The sequence below is a fragment of the Schistocerca serialis genome, chromosome 8 (assembly GCF_023864345.2).
Source record: "Schistocerca serialis cubense isolate TAMUIC-IGC-003099 chromosome 8, iqSchSeri2.2, whole genome shotgun sequence".
In the NCBI taxonomy this organism is placed as follows: domain Eukaryota; kingdom Metazoa; phylum Arthropoda; class Insecta; order Orthoptera; family Acrididae; genus Schistocerca; species Schistocerca serialis.
The window spans coordinates 275,033,500-275,050,036 of record NC_064645.1 but is presented as its reverse complement, the minus strand read 5'-3'; the positions used below and the strand labels follow the sequence as shown (position 1 = coordinate 275,050,036).

General features: G+C 40.2%; 1 protein-coding gene across 1 annotated transcript in view; it reads left to right on the top strand.

Moving 5' to 3' along the window:
• Positions 1-16,537, top strand: part of LOC126416806 (xylulose kinase-like) — a 137,562-nt gene that overhangs the window by 59,131 nt on the left and 61,894 nt on the right. Inside the window, exon 5 of the mRNA XM_050084680.1 lies at positions 4,488-4,589. Within this exon, the coding sequence (XP_049940637.1) occupies positions 4,488-4,589 (102 nt within the window). The remainder of the gene's footprint in view (positions 1-4,487; positions 4,590-16,537) is intronic.

Below are 16,537 nucleotides of genomic sequence, written 5' to 3'. Positions count from 1 at the left end.
GGTGCTATGGCTGTGGACAGGTAGAGTTTTACAAGTGACATAGGTTTCAGATATCCTCTAATAAGCTTAAACATTTTGTTCACTGGCTTTGTCAGCTTTGTTTACATGGGTAGTTTTTACTAGACTGGGCATGCACTCTGCAGAACTGTAATATATTGCCAGTGATGTCATTCTGAGGATTTGTGATTGAGAGCCCCAGTTGATCTTGCAGAGGATATTATTTCTGGCTTCCACCTTCATTTTCATATTCTCAGAGTGCTGCTTGTACATGAGAGTATGATCCAGAGTGACTCCCAGATATTTTGGATGAGCCATATTTACTAATTATATCCTTTGCCATGTGATGTTAAGTTTGCAAAATACATGATTAAGATGAAACAAATGCAGCTGGGTTTTAGCTAGGTTTGGATGAAGTTGACTGTTGAAGTAATAGACATTCGACTCTGGCAGGTGGGTTTCAACATCTTCAAAAGATTCTCTTGACTCGCTAATGCCAGATTATTGGCGTAAGGGAGATTACTTGTGTTTGCTGGAAATGGTTGATCATGGTTTATACTAATAATACCAATATGAGTCATGCATGTGCAATATTTTATTGAAATTACTCCAGACATTCCTGAGATAATCTTATGTGTCACCTCCACCCCTTTCGAAGATATGTGGTTTTTACACAATGCTTCTTTCCAGATAGTAAATGCTATATGTACTGAGTTCGATCATAACCAATCCAGTGGTTTAGGAGGAGATGACAAACATTCATTTTTATAAAATACAAGTTTATTTCTTGGTTCACACACATATGAGTTAAATATATTTCAGGCAGGCAAGTAACTGATTCTACACAGCTTTAAATCATGCAACTTCAGAGAGGACGTAAAATGTATCTGAGGTGTTGAGCTGTGTAGCATTATCTTTGGCATGAAACACAGTGACAAAATTATTGGCTCGCTGGAGTGCTCATTGTGACTTGGTCGAAGCATTGAACAATGCATATAAAAGACACATTGCACTCCATACTTTTAAATAATTTCAAGTCAACTAGAGTACAGGAAAGAAATACCAGCAGGCTGTTTTCCAACAGTTTTACATGTCACCTTATCTAATCCCTATGCCCTCACATAGGAGTATCATATTCCCACAGTATTTTTATACAAGTAAATAAATCATGTACTTACCAAATTTGCTTGAAATTGTTCCAGATGTTCTTGAGTTATGCTTTCTTGTCAGCCTTTTTCACTCCCACCTTCACACATATGGGTGTAATACTGATAAAGTCATTTTTCCAAGACAGCAAGTGATACAGTGACAAGTGTAGTAGAAATTATTTCAGGCATTACAGAGATATGTCACTGTCTTTGCCCTTCCATCTCATCTCTGGCTTTGAAATGTTCCTTGTCCCATGCCTGTGAGCTTAGCGATCCTGAAAACTGTGGATGCTATACTAATATCAGTTGTTATCTAATTTTTTTCCATGTTATTGTTTCTAACCCACCTCCCTAGGTGTGGTGGAGGTGCATTATCCTTACAGTATTTTTATATAGGTATCACGACAAATAATGAATCATATATACGCAAAACTTACAACAAAAATGGAAATTTCTGGATGGAGCAATATGTAAAATAAAGGAAAGACAACTGTCATGTAGTAGATCAATGCATGGAGCAGAGAAACACATGACAGAAAACTGTATTCACACTAGCTTTTGAGCACTAGATCTTTTTATAGCAATAGCACACATTCACCCATCACCACATGGGCATCCAAACACACACTACTATGGCCATGGCAGTATGTACAATTGTGTCATATATTGGACACATATATATCTGATTCTCTGTTGTTTTACACCATATGACTCTGAAGAGGATGGTAAAGCTGTGTGCAATGATCTAGGGTTCTGCAATAGATTGAAAAAATTATTGGCTTGTTGCAGTGCTCATTCTCATAATCTGATTGACACACTGAACAGCAAATTGCTCTTCATAATTTTAGAGTACTCCATGTCAACTAAATACAGGAAATAAATTACCAACAGGTTGTTTTAGAACATTTTGGCGTGCACCAACTCCCTCTCCCACCTGCTTCCTAACAACAGCTTCCTTTCCCACCTGCCCACAACTCCTCTCCACCTTCCATTGCCTCCTTCTCCTCCCATTCTGACCCCTTCTCACCGTCCATCTCCTCCTCCCACCATCTCTCTGCCCATCTCCTCCTCCCCCTTCTCTCTTTTTGCCTCCTCCCCCATCTCTCTCCTTTTCTTTCCCCTCTTTCTCTGTCGATCTCTTCCCCCCTCTCTCACTGTATATCTCTTTCTCCCCTCTCTCTCTGTCCATCTCCTCCTTCCCCTCTCTCTGTGTGTCTGTCTCCTCTTTCCCACTCTGTCCATTTCCTCCTTGCCCTTAAGATCTCCATAATTAACTTGTAAAGGGTCATTATGATTTAGAATAGTTATAAGTATCTCATTTCTAGAAATTGAAGTAAATTTATTACACAATTATTGAATTACAGATTCATTTTATCAACTTACATGGGTGTGAACTTTTGAACTTTTATTGGTGACTCCATGTACATAAAGCTCAGTTTTAGTGGTAGTTTATTTTTTAGCAACATCAAATAAATGGAGAAAACAGATTTGTGTCTTAATAGTTTTAAGCTCTGCAGTAAATACATTCTGTTCCTGAATATAATTGACATACACAAATCAAAATGTTCCTGTTTATTAGATGAACAGCTTCTACAATTTTATTTCTCAGCTCTTGAAGAGTAGTTGCCATAGGTGGGATAAAGACTCTGCCTTTTATGCACACCACAGAAAAAAATTGGAAGGTGTAAGGAATGCAAATTGCACTTGAACAGTGGATTGATTCACTTAAATTCCAACATACAAAATGATTTCTCTTGTAGCGCAATTGCCATGTTGCTACAAAGAAATGACAGTGCAGCTGCATCAAAATGTTGAACCTTCCTCTATTTGTTGACATACTCAATGTTTTTTCTGTCTTTTATGGTTTTTCTGTAATAAGCAACTGAATTCTGTCCTTTTGTTTTGAAGCATTTGGTATATTGTTCACAGACATTTATCTGCAGTGACACTGGAAATTGTTGTGGTAATTTTATGTACATTGTGCTAATTTTATGTACCTCTTCTTCACAAATATAATAGAACAACTTACATTTCTCTAAAGTTTATGCATATCACTACTTGATAATACACAGTTCTTTTCTATTATTGAAAAAGAAGCAGACAGTCTTTTTTGAATGACATATGTGTGTATCTTATATTCATCTGACAAATTCATGACAAATTCAGATTTAAATTTAGACTAGAGGAAAATGAAAAGCAGAACTATTAATGCTGATGATAGCAACTGCTTTACTGATTTTTAGTAATCTGGTACATTTATTAACATTATTCTCAATTATTCCCTTTTAGGGAAATGTGTGAATTTGAGCCGTCACAGCTTCACTTCCTTTTCTTTTTTGCTTTTCTTTTCTTTCCAAAACCTCTTCATTAATTCATTGTGTTTTTTCTTCATTTGGTCTGTCCATTTTCTCTGTTGCTTCTTTTGTGAAGACTTGTTCAAGTTTCTTGTATTTGATTTTACTTCCAAACTTTTCTGTCCTCAGTTTCTTCTTTTGAAATTTTTAGTTGTTGCAGATCATCTTGTTTTTCTTTTATCAAATTGGTCTTTAATTTGCTATCATTGAGTGTTAAAAATATTCTTTGAGAGTCTGTTTTAATGCATCCTACATAGGTGTGTGTCAAATTATAGGCATCTTTTCCTAAATTTGACTGTGATGTCGACTGCGTGATCGTAGAGTTCCTTAGTAGGTCATTTGATCCAATTTCCATTTTGGAGTACAGTGGCATAGATTTTTCTAAAAAGTTGTTGTTCATGTTTCTTTATGTCATGAATTTTTGTCATCCCTCTAATAACTATGGTTTCTGTCACATGTGAGGCTGCTTGTAAACCAACTACTGTATGTTGTAGTGTTGTAATTTTGCATTACAAAATAATACAGCTCTATCATGTACAACTATAATTAGATGATAGGGATTAATTAATGGTTATATTTTTCTTTTCTTTTAATTCTAAATCTAGATCTGAAGATGGCCTGATTTGGCTCAAACCAGTTATCACCACAAAATAAAGAACATGATGTAGATTGTTTTGTTCATACAAACTAAGCAGTATACTCTATAAAATTTAAAAGAAACTGCAGAACATAGAGCAGATGAGGCAAGACTGGAACAAATAAAGATGACTCTTAAGATTTTGCCACTAAATGCACCTTCAGTAAGAGAGATTGTGAAATCAGAGATTATAAAAAATCTCACAACTTTGTATTCTGTATTGCTTATTATGAGTACTTTGACACTAGCTGTAGTTTTTATATTTGCATCTGACATCCAAATTTTAATTTTATCTTCAGATTCATAAAATATAATAAACTAATTCAGATTATTTCTAAAAATTACTTCCAGAAACTGGCAGAAATTACAGGTTCCAAAGCATATGAACGCTTCACTGGCCCTCAGATTGCAAAAATATTTCAGACGAAGCCTTCGGCATATGAAAATACAGAGGTGAATATAATCTTTTATATAAATGTATCTTAACGCTATGACTGCTTACCAAATAATAGAGACATTAAGTCATTGACAGGCATATAGACAAGACTGAAAACTCTATTAGCTATTGGACAAATATTATTTTCAAACTAGACAGATAATATGCGCACAAACTCACACTTGTATGGCTACATTTTACCAGCTGAATACATATAATTGTGCCTGTTGAAGACTCAACACCTACACTATTTGGTGAGCTCCTAAATGATTTACATTCTACCAGAACTTTCCATTAACACAATGACAACTATAATCAGAACACCGTTATATGAATCTCACTGGTGAATTTCTAACATGTGTGAGTTCAAAATACCAAATGTGTTACTCAGTATGTATGTGCCACAGAAGAAATCAGTTATGCATGCACTTTATACTTTAATAGGTACCAAGGATAGCACACAAATATTAATTTATCTACAGGAGAGATCATAATTATGAAAACTGAGAAAAATGTTTCTAGGTAATTGTTTAATAAGAATCTCCTTTACGCACATTTGTGATCTTCCTATTGTAGTTCTTATTTTCTATGTGTGTTTTTTGTATTGTTCAAGTCATTATAGAAAAATTGCAGCCTTGGTTACATTAGTGAGTAATAGACAGAAAAGACTACCCGTTTGTTTGCATATGTGATCTGATTTTTACATATACCATATCAGTTTTGTGTTTGCAAGACATGCGCACCACTCTTTGTTTTATGGGTTCAGGGGTGAAGGTGGGAACGGGAGTGGAAGGGGGGGGGGGATTTTAGGATTTTAAGAATAATTCTTGTACTATCTTCTGTTGGATTGATCAATATATGTGTGATTGTTTGGAGTGGGCGAACTGCCTGATTGCAGATCTAAGGACTTTTATTTAAACTTAATTAGTCCATTCAGTCATTCTAATTTAGATAATATCTAATCATGAAATTAAATGTTGTTATCTGTGCAAAGGGACAATAAAAAGGTAAACAACTTGTGTTGAGCAGCAAAAAGTAAAATAAGAGGTATTAGGAGACACATCAAAAACAAAGCTGTAAATGTGGCAATTCCACCTTAAAATGTTTTGAATAGCTATTTTGTTGTAAGTTACTAATATCACAAAGTGCAGTGGTTTAATACTGAGGTTACATTCAAATAATATTGATTTGTTTTGTCCATTGTAAACTTGGTCTTGCATTTACTTAAATTCAGCTGACACTGATATCTTATAAGCCATGCACTTCTTGATTTGTTGTCACTCTCACATGACAGAATCTCTCTTTAAATGTAATATCACAGTAAACAATTTGAAAGAGTTGTTGATATTTGTTTATGCTTTAGAATTAAAGGCTACAACTGACTGAAAAGCAGGAGCATTGAGTTGTTGATAGGCACACATGAAATAAAGAAAACTTGCTATCTTTCAGAGTTATCCTTTGATGAGCTAGAGTAAAACAAAACACACACACACACACACACACACACACACACACACACTGACAAACCTCTGCTGGCTTGACTAACAGTGCCAATGTTACTTTTCAGCCATTGGCTAACTGTTCAAAACCAGTTTGTAGGCTAGAAATGCAGCAGGAAGAGGTGACAGATATATGGACCGGCACAATTGTAGTGGCTGGTGGTAAGCAGCATGTTCTGAAGGCAACATGGGGACATGATATGAGAGGGGGTGACAGAGCAGAGGAAGTGGAAACTGTTGTGTGGATGGTCCAGGGTCAATGAGTTACTGGAGATTGAGGCTACAGGGATTATAGGACTGGAGGATGTGTTGTAATGATAACTAATGAGTGATATCAGTACTCTCAAATCTGTTGATACGCTCATGCAGTTTTTATCACTACATGATATAGTAATAATTTAAATTATTAGTTGGTGGTACTCTTTGTTAACACCTATTTCAGCAAAACTAACTATATCATCTTAACCCGTGGAGTGAAAACTACCCCTTGAGTAATAAATTAATGAGAAATATTGCATTATAGTGTTTTTTCAATTTTGAGTGTATATAATATACATAGTGGCGTTAGTTAGGCACAACTAAAATATAGAGAGAAAAAAAGTTAATTGCTCAAGAGAGGTAGAATTGTTGTGACTCGCCGATCATTCAAAGTGCCGCTGCGCAATTACGCACGTCTTCTACGTGCGGCGCTATCTGCCAGCCATGCAGCAGCCGTGCCACATAAGCGGCCAGCCAGCCAGCGGCCGCTAGACTCGGACTCAGTGCTCATTCGAATGTTACCGTGTTCACATGTCTTGCTTGTCAACTTGCTCAGTGACTTATATGTGTTGTGTCGTTTTGAAATATATGTGCTCAACTTGACGTTATAACAATTGGTGACGAGGTAGTGGATTTTTCCTTTTCATCATTGACCCACAGGTTTCCATGGCTACTGTCAAGCAACTATTGCAAGGTCTCATTGAACAGCAAATGCTTCAAACGTCAGCGATTCGCGATTTCGTCGCGGCGTCAAATGCAGGGCGTTTCTCGTCGTTGGCTATGCCTCCTTTTCCTCCTTACGACGAGACGGCGGAAGAGTGGTCTGATTATGAAAAACGTCTTCGACAGCACTTCTTGGCATTTCAAGTCACGGACAAACAAACATGTAAGACTCTGTTCCTTTCCTGGACCTCACCTCAAATGTATCGGTTGTTGTCGCAATTGGCTCCTTTGAAAGATCCTGCGTCTTTGTCCTTTGCTGAAATGTGCTCACTTCTGTCTGTCTATTTTCAAAAGCAAATGCATGTGGTAGCCTCTCGTGTTGCCTTTTATCGTTGTCAAAAACAACCGCATCAATCCTATCGTGCTTGGGCTGCTGAACTTCACGGCCTCAGTCGAAAGTGTCAATTTGTTACTGACGTTCACAAAGAATCCTATGTCGATTCCATGGTACGGGATGCTATTATCCGGTCGGCGCCCGACAAAGAAGTTAGGCAATGTGCCCTTCAGTTAGCAAATCCGACTCTAGATGAAGTCCTATCCATCACGCAGTCTTTTGAAATTTCTTGTGCCGCTGGGGTGCAAATAGAGGCATGGGGTGACGTTGGGGGATACAACCTCTGTGCGCTGTTGACGACGCGTGCGGCGCGTCCCCACCGGCCGACGTGGCTGCAGTACGCTCCCACGCGCAGCCTCGGCCTAACCGTAAACAACCCTCTAAGGAACTGCATCAAAACCCCGGCAACTTCCTTCATGTCCGCGGTGTTTTACGAAACATTCACACTAGGATTGTCCCCAACATTGGGCTGTGTGTCACAATTGCAAAAAGAATGGTCATGTGTGCTCCGTTTGCAAATCCGACTGCATACGTGATGTTCATGAACATGACGCTGATTCTGATTCTGTGTTGTCTGTCAATTGCACTTCTTCCCTTTCAGGGAAGTTATTCCTCACTGTCCAAATCCTTGGTCAGGATGTTCGCATGCAGGTGGATACTGGTTCTGCTGCCACTATAATTAATTCTCAGACGTATCTTCAGTTGGGTTCTCCACTCCTATCACCTGTCACTCAACAATTAAGGACATACAATAAACAGAAGATTTCTCTCTTGGGACAATTTAATGCTGAGGTATCTTACAAATCCGTCATTTGCACTGTTTCCATATTTGTGGTCGACCAGAATAATGCAGAGGATCTTTTTGGTTTTGATGCCTTTCGCGTTTTTGGGTTCTCCATAGATGACTCTCTCAATATTGTCTCTGATGCTATTCCTTATGCCCAATTGGATTCCTTGTCGACGAAATTTTCGTCCCTTTTTTCTCCCGGGTTAGGCTGTGCAAATGACTTTGAAGCTCATATCACGCTCAAACCCACTGCTTGGCCTAAGTTTTTTCGGGCTTGGCCCATTGCTGTGGCCCTTTGTGATCCGGTAAAACGGGAGCTGGATCGTCTCACTACTTCAGGAGTCTTGCTTCCTGTCACTTCCAGTGAGTGGCCCTCTTCTGTTGTTGTCGTTGCTAAGCCCAATGGTGATATTCGTCTCTGCGGTGATTTTAAAGCCACTGTAAATGCGCAATGCCTCGTCGACACTTACCCTATGCCCCGACCTGAAGAATTGTTCACTAAACTTGCGGGAGGCCAATATTTTTCTAAAATTGACCTGTCAACTTCCTCTCGACACTGCTTCCCGGCAGTTTCTGGCCCTTAACACACCTTATGGCCTCTATCAATACCAACAATTGCCATTCGGGGTTGCCAGCGCCCCTGCTCTCTTTGAGCGATTCTTGGAACAATTAATGCTCCCTGTCCCTGGGTGTATAAATTACGTGGACGACCTTGTTGTCACTGGCTTCACCTCTGAAGAACATCTTCAGAATCTCCGCACACTTTTTCATGTCTGACAGACTGCCGGTCTTAAGTGTAATCTTCAGAAATCACAATTTTTTCAGGCATCTATCACGTACTTGGGGTTTCAACTCTCTCGGGATGGTATTCGTCTGCATCAGCAAACTGTTGCTGCGATCAATGCCCTTCCTTGCCCTGCATCTGTTAAGGAACTGCAGGCTTTGTTGGCGAAAATAGCATACTATCACAAGTTCTTACCGTCTGCTGCTTCGGTGGCTCAGCTGTTGCACCGGCTGTTGCATAAAAACGTGCCTTTTCACTGGTCATGTGATGCGGCTTTCCAGAAATTGAAGACTATGCTGAAACAGGCCCCGTGCCTGGCTACTTATCGACCAGGCCAACATCTTGTTCTTGCCACAGACGCCTCTCAATACGGGGTCGGTGCAGTCCTTGCGCACTGTTTTTCAGATGGCTCTGAACAACCCATTGCTTATGCCTCCAAAACACTCACGGATCCCCAACAAAAGTATTCTCAAATTGAAAAAGAAGCTTTGGCCATTATTTATGCTCTTCATAAGTTTGGTGTTTTTCTCTACGGGTCCAAATTTCATCTTGTTACAGATCACAAACCGCTTGTTTCCTTGTTTCATCCATCATCGTCACTTCCTGACAAGGCTGCACACTGCCTCCAGCGTTGGGCTCTTTACTTGTCTCGTTTCAATTATGAGATTCATTTCCGGCCGACGGCTCAACATGTGAATGCTGATGCACTGTATCGCCTTCCCATGGGTTCTGATCCGGCATTCGATAAGGACGAACATTTGTGTTTCCATGTGGATGTTGCCGAGCAGCGGGTTGTGGACGGATTCCCCATTACAGGGGACCAGCTGGCAGCGGCTACGGGTTCTGACCCTACCCTCTCCTAGGTTTTACACTGTATTCAGAAGGGTTGGCCAGATCGTCCGTCCGCTAAGACTTCTGACCCGTTGCGGAACTACTACGCTTTGCGCTACCGCCTCATGGCTAGGGATGGTGTTATCCTCCTTTCCACCGACAATGCTTCGCCGCGTGTTGTGGTACCTGCATCTTTGCGTGCTTCAGTCTTGCGCCTCCTTCACCAAGGGCACTGGGGTGTGTCTCGCACAAAATCTCTGGCGCGCCGTCATGTATACTGGCCCGGCATCGACTCTGAAATAGCACACATGGTCGCTGTCTGCGGCCCTTGTACGTCACAGGCTGCCGCCCGGAAGTCATCTTCGTCACCGTGGCCTTCGCTTGAGACGCCCTGGGAGTGCATTTGTGCTGACTTTGCGTGCTCTATTTTAGGTACTTATTGGCTCCTCGTACTTGACGCCTACTCTAACTTTCCTACCACCGCGGCAACCACAAGTGCTCTCGCCCGCATTTTTTCTTTGGAAGGCCTTCCATCTACTCTTGTTGCTGATAATGGTCCGCAATTTGCCTCTTCCGAATTTGTGGATTTTTTGTCACGGCCCATCCGTTCCATCCACAATCAAACGGTGAGGCTGAACGACTGGTCCACACCTTTAAGGCTCAGATGCGGAAACTCCTGACTTCTTCTGCTGCTGATGATGTGCTTCTACAGTTTCTGGCTTCTTACTGTTTCACCCCCATGGGTGACCACAGCCCAGCTGAGCTCTTACATGGCCGACAGCCCCGCACGCTACTTCATCTTCTGCGGCCTCCCACCTCACGGCCACGGGTGCCTTCGCTTGGCCAGTTCACTGCCGACGACCTTGTCTGGGTATGGGGATATGGCAGGTGGCCAAAATGGAGTCCGGGCCACATCTTACGACACCGTGGCCGATGCCTGTATGAAATCCAAATGGACACTGGTGTTGCAGTGCGTCATTCGGACCAGCTTCGGAATCGTGTGCCGGCAACACCTGTTCCAAATTCCGCTACACCACCTTCAGCTCTACCTGATGCTTGGGATCTTGGCACCTCTCATTACTCACAACGCAGCCCTCTCACCATCATCTCGGTGCCAGTACAAGAACGGACGCCACCAGGAGACGTGCCCATGCAGGAACTGGATGACCATCATCTGTCAGAGCCAATCTACTTGCCTCCTTCTCCTATGGATGCCGGCACATTGCCCATAAATGACTCATGGGATGGGGGTGGGAGTGGGGGTGGGGGTGGAGGTGGGGGTGGGGTGGGGTGGGGTGGGGTGGGGGTGAGGGTGGTGGTGGTGGTGGTGGTGGGGGTAGGGGTGGGGGAAGGGGAAGGGCAGGGATGGGGAGAGGTTAACAGAGGTTAAACTCAGGAGGAGGGTGATGGGATGTGGGAACTTGATGTAGACCAAATTCCCATCTCCATATTTCAGGGAAATTTGTGCGGGATGGGGGATATGAAAGGCCAATATGGTGCAGCAGACACTCACATCTCTTAAGTAATGCTATAGAGCAGGCTGCTCCAGATTGTGCACTGCCCAAGTTGTGGGTACAGGCACAGGATGGGCAGAAGTGGACAAATGCCAATCTGTCAGCCAGCCCATAGCATATCTGATTGTAATCTACAGGCCAGGGTCAGGCATGAAGGGGTGGCAAATCAGATTGTGCATGCGCAGAAGACTTGCAGTCAGGCCATCTGGTGGGGTTGATACACCGTTTGCACCTATCTGCGAATGTGTACAAGAGCCTTTGCAGGCACCAATCTTAGGGGAGGGACAAAGTGGGGGTGGGGGGCTGGGTGGGTAGGTAGTGTTGGCACAGCCTGCTGTAGAATGTGCTAGCAACTGTTTTCTGGCTGTACCCAAGGCAGTCAGTTCTTCTGTGTCCATTCATATGCCCAGCCAACATAGTTGTGGTTACTCCTAAATAAAAACCATGCAATGATCACATGTTAGTTGGTAAACAATGTGTGTAGTTTCACTTGTAGCTTTACCTTTGATGAAAGATCTACTAATGGTGGGGCTGGATTAAGTTATAGTGGGTGGGTGCATGGGGTCGGTTTTACAGAAATATGACTGCAGGGATACAGATGGCAGCCTGAGAATGCCATATGGTTTTACAAGGACAGTACAGAGGTTAGGAGGGCAATGGAAAAAGATAGTGGACAGTGTGGGAAGAATGTTAGGGAGAGAGGATCTCATTTCAGTGCTTGACTAGAGAAAGCCATGTCCTTGGTGACATAGTGTGTTTTTTGTGTTTTGTTTTTATTTTTAAGTAGAATGTGTTTTTGTTTAAAAGCAAGAGAAAGAGACTGTCTAGAAGATTTGTACAGAAAAAGTTTGTGAGTTAGTTGTGCAAGAGGAAAGCCTGGTTGAGGTTGTTGGTACGCATGTTGCAAAGTACTTTAGATCACAGGGCAAAATTAATGTAATTAGTTAGGAACTTACTGCTTTTTCTCAGAACACCAGTGAAATACTTTTGTAAAATTTTACCAGGTCTTGCTTGTAAATTTACCTTTCATACAGAACACTGAGCCATTGGCATATAAAAGCATGCTATAAGAAAACTTGTTTCTTCGTCTATTTTGCAAGGGGCTCTTTTTTTTTTAAAATGCCTGACATGGCAGGAGCTACAAGTGCAGAATTGTTGTCCCACTTCATCCATGAAAGTTGTGGTGACAGGAAATAGGATACACTTTGAATAAAAAATAGCAAAAAAAAGAAAAATTGAAGAGCACAGTGGGAACATAAACTGGGTAGGAAAGAGTTAGAATAGAGTACACCAGAGATAAAGAATGGATACACCCTGCTAGCGAAGGCACCACTCACCACATAGTGTGCCTACCAAAGTCAGCTGACCCCCTACGCATTCCATGCATAAGTGAATCAGTTTTATCACTTATTTTGTCCATTAGTCTCTGATTGTTAAAAATATTTTGCATTCATTAGTTTTTGTATCACATAATAGAATGTACAGTAGCATATGAAAAATTGCTTTCCAAGTCTTTCAAATTACGTTGCAAGATGAGACAACTAGCTCATTCTCACATGTTTTCTTAAAAACTGAGGTATTTGGTTACTTATGTAAAAAAGATCTTGGCCATAAATTATGCCAAAAATGTTACCAAAACTGAAATCTGCTTTAAAATTAACATGGAAATGACTTTACTAATTGTTAATACTTTATAGTCAGCAACAAGATATTTAGTACATGTAAGTTAATTCCTGCCAATGTGAACTCTTTCTCATGCCAATGCTGTGGAATCATACAGTTGCTAAATAAAATTTAGATATTTTCAGCAAATGAGACTGAGCTCAAGCTTTCATAAACATCAATCATTTAATCAAAGACTACTGTTCATCACTTTTCCTAACTTCCTTTTATTCATTTCTCAATATTTTCTACAGCATACCATCATAAACAAAAGTACAATGCATTTCAAGACAGAGCACCAATAAGTCCCTAATATTTCATTTCCCTAACATCATCATAATCTTCTTAAACTTCACATATTCATTATAGTTCACAATACAATGAACCTTCATCTCTCACACCACTTCACCTCAACATAAACTTATCAACTTTACAAAATATTTCACAACACCACACAGTATCATTAATATACCTCAAATAGAAAAATTGCTCTGCATTGTAGTTCCTGTATTCTATTCATAATAATACAACATGTGTTATAAACCAAGAGAAATATGTTAATAATTAACTTCACATAGGTCTGAAAAACAACACTCTCCATTATGCCTTTCCCTCACAAAGACACCACAATAATAACTGAACTGACATAGCTTGTAAACTGCTAACTTTTTAATTTTCCATACACATTTTTATTCACTAAAGCACTAGATGTTTTGGTATTGCTAACATTGGCTGACTATAGTAATATTTTACGAGAAAAAGGAAAGTTGCTACTCACCATATAGCGGAGATGCTGAGCCATGATAGGCACAATAAAAAGATGCACACAATCATAGCTTTCGGCCATTAAGGCCTTTGCCAGCAGTAGACACACATGCACACACACACACACGCACACACACACTCACGCAAGCACAACTTGCACACACATCTGCAGTCTCAGAGAGCTGAAACTACACTGTGAGCAGCAGCACCAGTGCATGATGGGAGTGATGACTGGGTGGGGGTAAGGAAGAAGCTGGGGCAGGGAAGGGGAGGGATAGTATGGTGGGAGTGGCGGACAGTGAAGTGTTGCAGTTTAGACAGAGGGTAGGAGAGAAGGTGCGGAGGGGAGAGGGGATAAGTAGCTCACCTTACAGAAACATCATGACAGTACCATAACACTCATTTTCCCATTACCACGTTACAGATTCCAAATCCAGCTTTATGACATTCAACATATTATATATCACAAAGAAAATTATATTAACATCTGAATAAATGCTCAGGAATTGTTTGAGTCTTGCACTTAAAGCTTACTCTAAACATTGAAAATAACACTGTAAAAAAACTAATTACTTCTCACGAAAAGAAATGATAAAATACAAATCATGTCTTATTTACAACTTGTAGGAAAGTAACACAGCACAAGCAAAAATAGTAAGTTAGCACATTTAAATCATTTGCACAAAAATGTTTGAACAACTGTAACTGTATATTTATTTACGTATGGCAGAAAACATTTTGTTCCTGCAACATTTTTTTCTGTGGAACAGATACATATAACTTTTTTTCTTTTCTTTCTCTTTTTGCTGCAACTATGTTGCTTTCCAGAATGAAAATTGTTATCATTTACCCTAGTGTGTTCCTTCTTATGATAATTGTTATCACTATATTCCCTCCTGTTGTGATTACTACTGTGCTAATTTTGATTACTACTTCTTGTTGAGGATGAACTTAGGATATAATTTTATAACAAGAACACAACAGTTTTAGGAATGGTGATCTTCTTCGTTTAATATCTAAAAAATGACTCAGAGCAACAAAAAACACTTCAAAGAGTAAAAACATGGAAAAAAAGACACTCTTAGGAGCAAAGAAATTCACAACACATAACCAAGCACCACCATAGGAGAGGAGAGGAAACAGTTCTGATTTATTTACTTTAACACTTCTCCCCAAATCAAACTGTGGTGCACTGAACAACTTTTAAATAAAAAATAAGAGGTCAAAACACATTAGTTACAAAGTCCCATCTTGGTACACATTGCTTTGAATTTGTTTGATTTTAAAGGCTTTGTAAACAATTCACCATGTTGATTTTCAGAACACACGTGTTCTACATTGATATCCCCATTTTGATAGAGTTCATGCACTTGCATTGTTAATGAACAATACGGGCGTGTTTCTTTTTCCACTGATCTTCAACAGCAGTCTGTTGAGCCAAACTAACTCCTTGGCTCCTTCACTTGCAGCAACGAACTCCACTTCAGTGGTGGATAGTGCAACTGATTTCTGCAGCTGAGATGTCCATGATACATCCGTATCACCAATCATTGAAACAAAATCATTTGTTGATCATCTTGTTTTAGTCAGCATCAGCATCAGCATAGGCACAAAGTTTATTTCCGGATGAAGTATAGAAGAGACCTAAGTCTGAAGTACTATGAAGATATCTGAAAACATGTTTTACAACATTCCAATCAGAAGAAGTGGGTTTAGCCATAGATCAAGCAACTTTTGAAACAACATAAGCAAGATCTGGATGAGTAGAGCCTGCCAAGTAAATTGATGATCCCACAGCTGAACAATAAGGAATGTTGTTGTCAAGAGTATTGCTATATTCACTGTCTAATTTTTCATTATCACACGGATTTTTTAATCATTTTGAATCAGCCATGTTAAAACAATGTAGAACTTCTCTGTGTATGCTTGCTGTGAAATAAACAAGCCAGACTCTTGTTGCTATATTTGCATACCTAAAAATGAGTCTAAGGAACCCACTGTTATTTTCAAATCAGTCTTTAACATATCTAAAAATGAATTCACCGCACTTTCAGTTGTTCCTGTGATAAGTCCATCATCAAATAAATAGCAATCAGCAATTTTTCTGCTTTGGTTGGTTGAAGGTAAATGCATAGATCTGCTGTTGAACTATAAGGCGTACAACTTTGCTTTTGCCGTTTGTCAAAAGGTGGTGACAACGGTAAGTAGCGGTCGAAAAAAACAGATCGCAGACATCAGGAAGTTAACTTGGACCTCACTCAACGTAACCTCATTCAAACATTTGTCGATTTGTGTCTGCATCATAAAGTTGTTCATGATTGAAAATGTCATTTGTGGGAGGTGTTACTGTTTTGTTTCAATATGAAGAAAACAGTGGCTGAGTCTCATCGAATGCTCTCAAGTATGTATGGTAAGGATGCTAGTAGTGAAAGAACATGTCATGAGTGGTTTCAACATGATATGATTTTAATGTCGTAGACCGACATAGTGGTGGAAGAGAGAATGTTTTCGAAGATGCAGAATTGGAGACATTGCTGAGTGAAGACTGACGTCAAACTCAAGGAGAGTTGGCACGATTAGTGGGAGTGGCACAGCAAGCCATTTCAAAACATCTCAAGGCTATGGGCTTGATTCAGAAAGAAGGAACTTGAGTCCCGTGTGAGCCGAAACCAAGAGATGTTGAACGGTGTTTGTGTGTTTTTTGAACAGTTGCTTCAGGGGCTAAAACGGAAGGGATTTCTGCATCGCATTGTGACCAGGGACGAAAAATGGGTTCATTACAATAACCCTAAATGCAAAAATCATGGG